The sequence below is a fragment of the Mesitornis unicolor genome, unplaced genomic scaffold, assembly GCF_000695765.1.
Source record: "Mesitornis unicolor isolate BGI_N332 unplaced genomic scaffold, ASM69576v1 scaffold23548, whole genome shotgun sequence".
NCBI classification, from domain to species: Eukaryota; Metazoa; Chordata; class Aves; order Mesitornithiformes; family Mesitornithidae; genus Mesitornis; species Mesitornis unicolor.
Genome location: NW_010202845.1, coordinates 1 through 264, shown reverse-complemented (window position 1 = coordinate 264; position 264 = coordinate 1). Strand labels below are relative to the sequence as shown.

The window sequence follows — 264 nt, the reverse complement described above, 5'->3', positions numbered from 1 at the left end:
TCAGCCTCTCCCCCTTCCCGCAGATGAGAGCTACAGCTCCTACCACCCCGACGGCGACTACCCCTTGGTGAGGGTGCTGCGGGACCCCATCTACGTGGAGGTTCGCCTCCTGCAGAAGACGGACCCCAACCTGGTGCTGGTCCTGCACCACTGCTGGGCCTCCCCCAGCACTGACGCCACGGCTGAGCCCCAGTGGCCCATCCTGGTGGACGGGTGAGTACTAGGGGGGACAGGAGGATGGATGAGGGCGCTCACCTGCACTAA

The 264-nt window shown here is 65.5% G+C and overlaps 1 protein-coding gene across 1 annotated transcript in view; it reads left to right on the top strand.

The window, feature by feature from the left end:
* Positions 1-217, top strand: part of ZP1 (zona pellucida glycoprotein 1 (sperm receptor)) — a 3,442-nt gene extending 3,225 nt beyond the window's left edge. Inside the window, 1 exon segment of the mRNA XM_010190534.1 lies at positions 24-217. Within this exon segment, the coding sequence (XP_010188836.1) occupies positions 24-217 (194 nt within the window).
* The last annotated feature ends 47 nt before the right edge of the window (positions 218-264 follow it).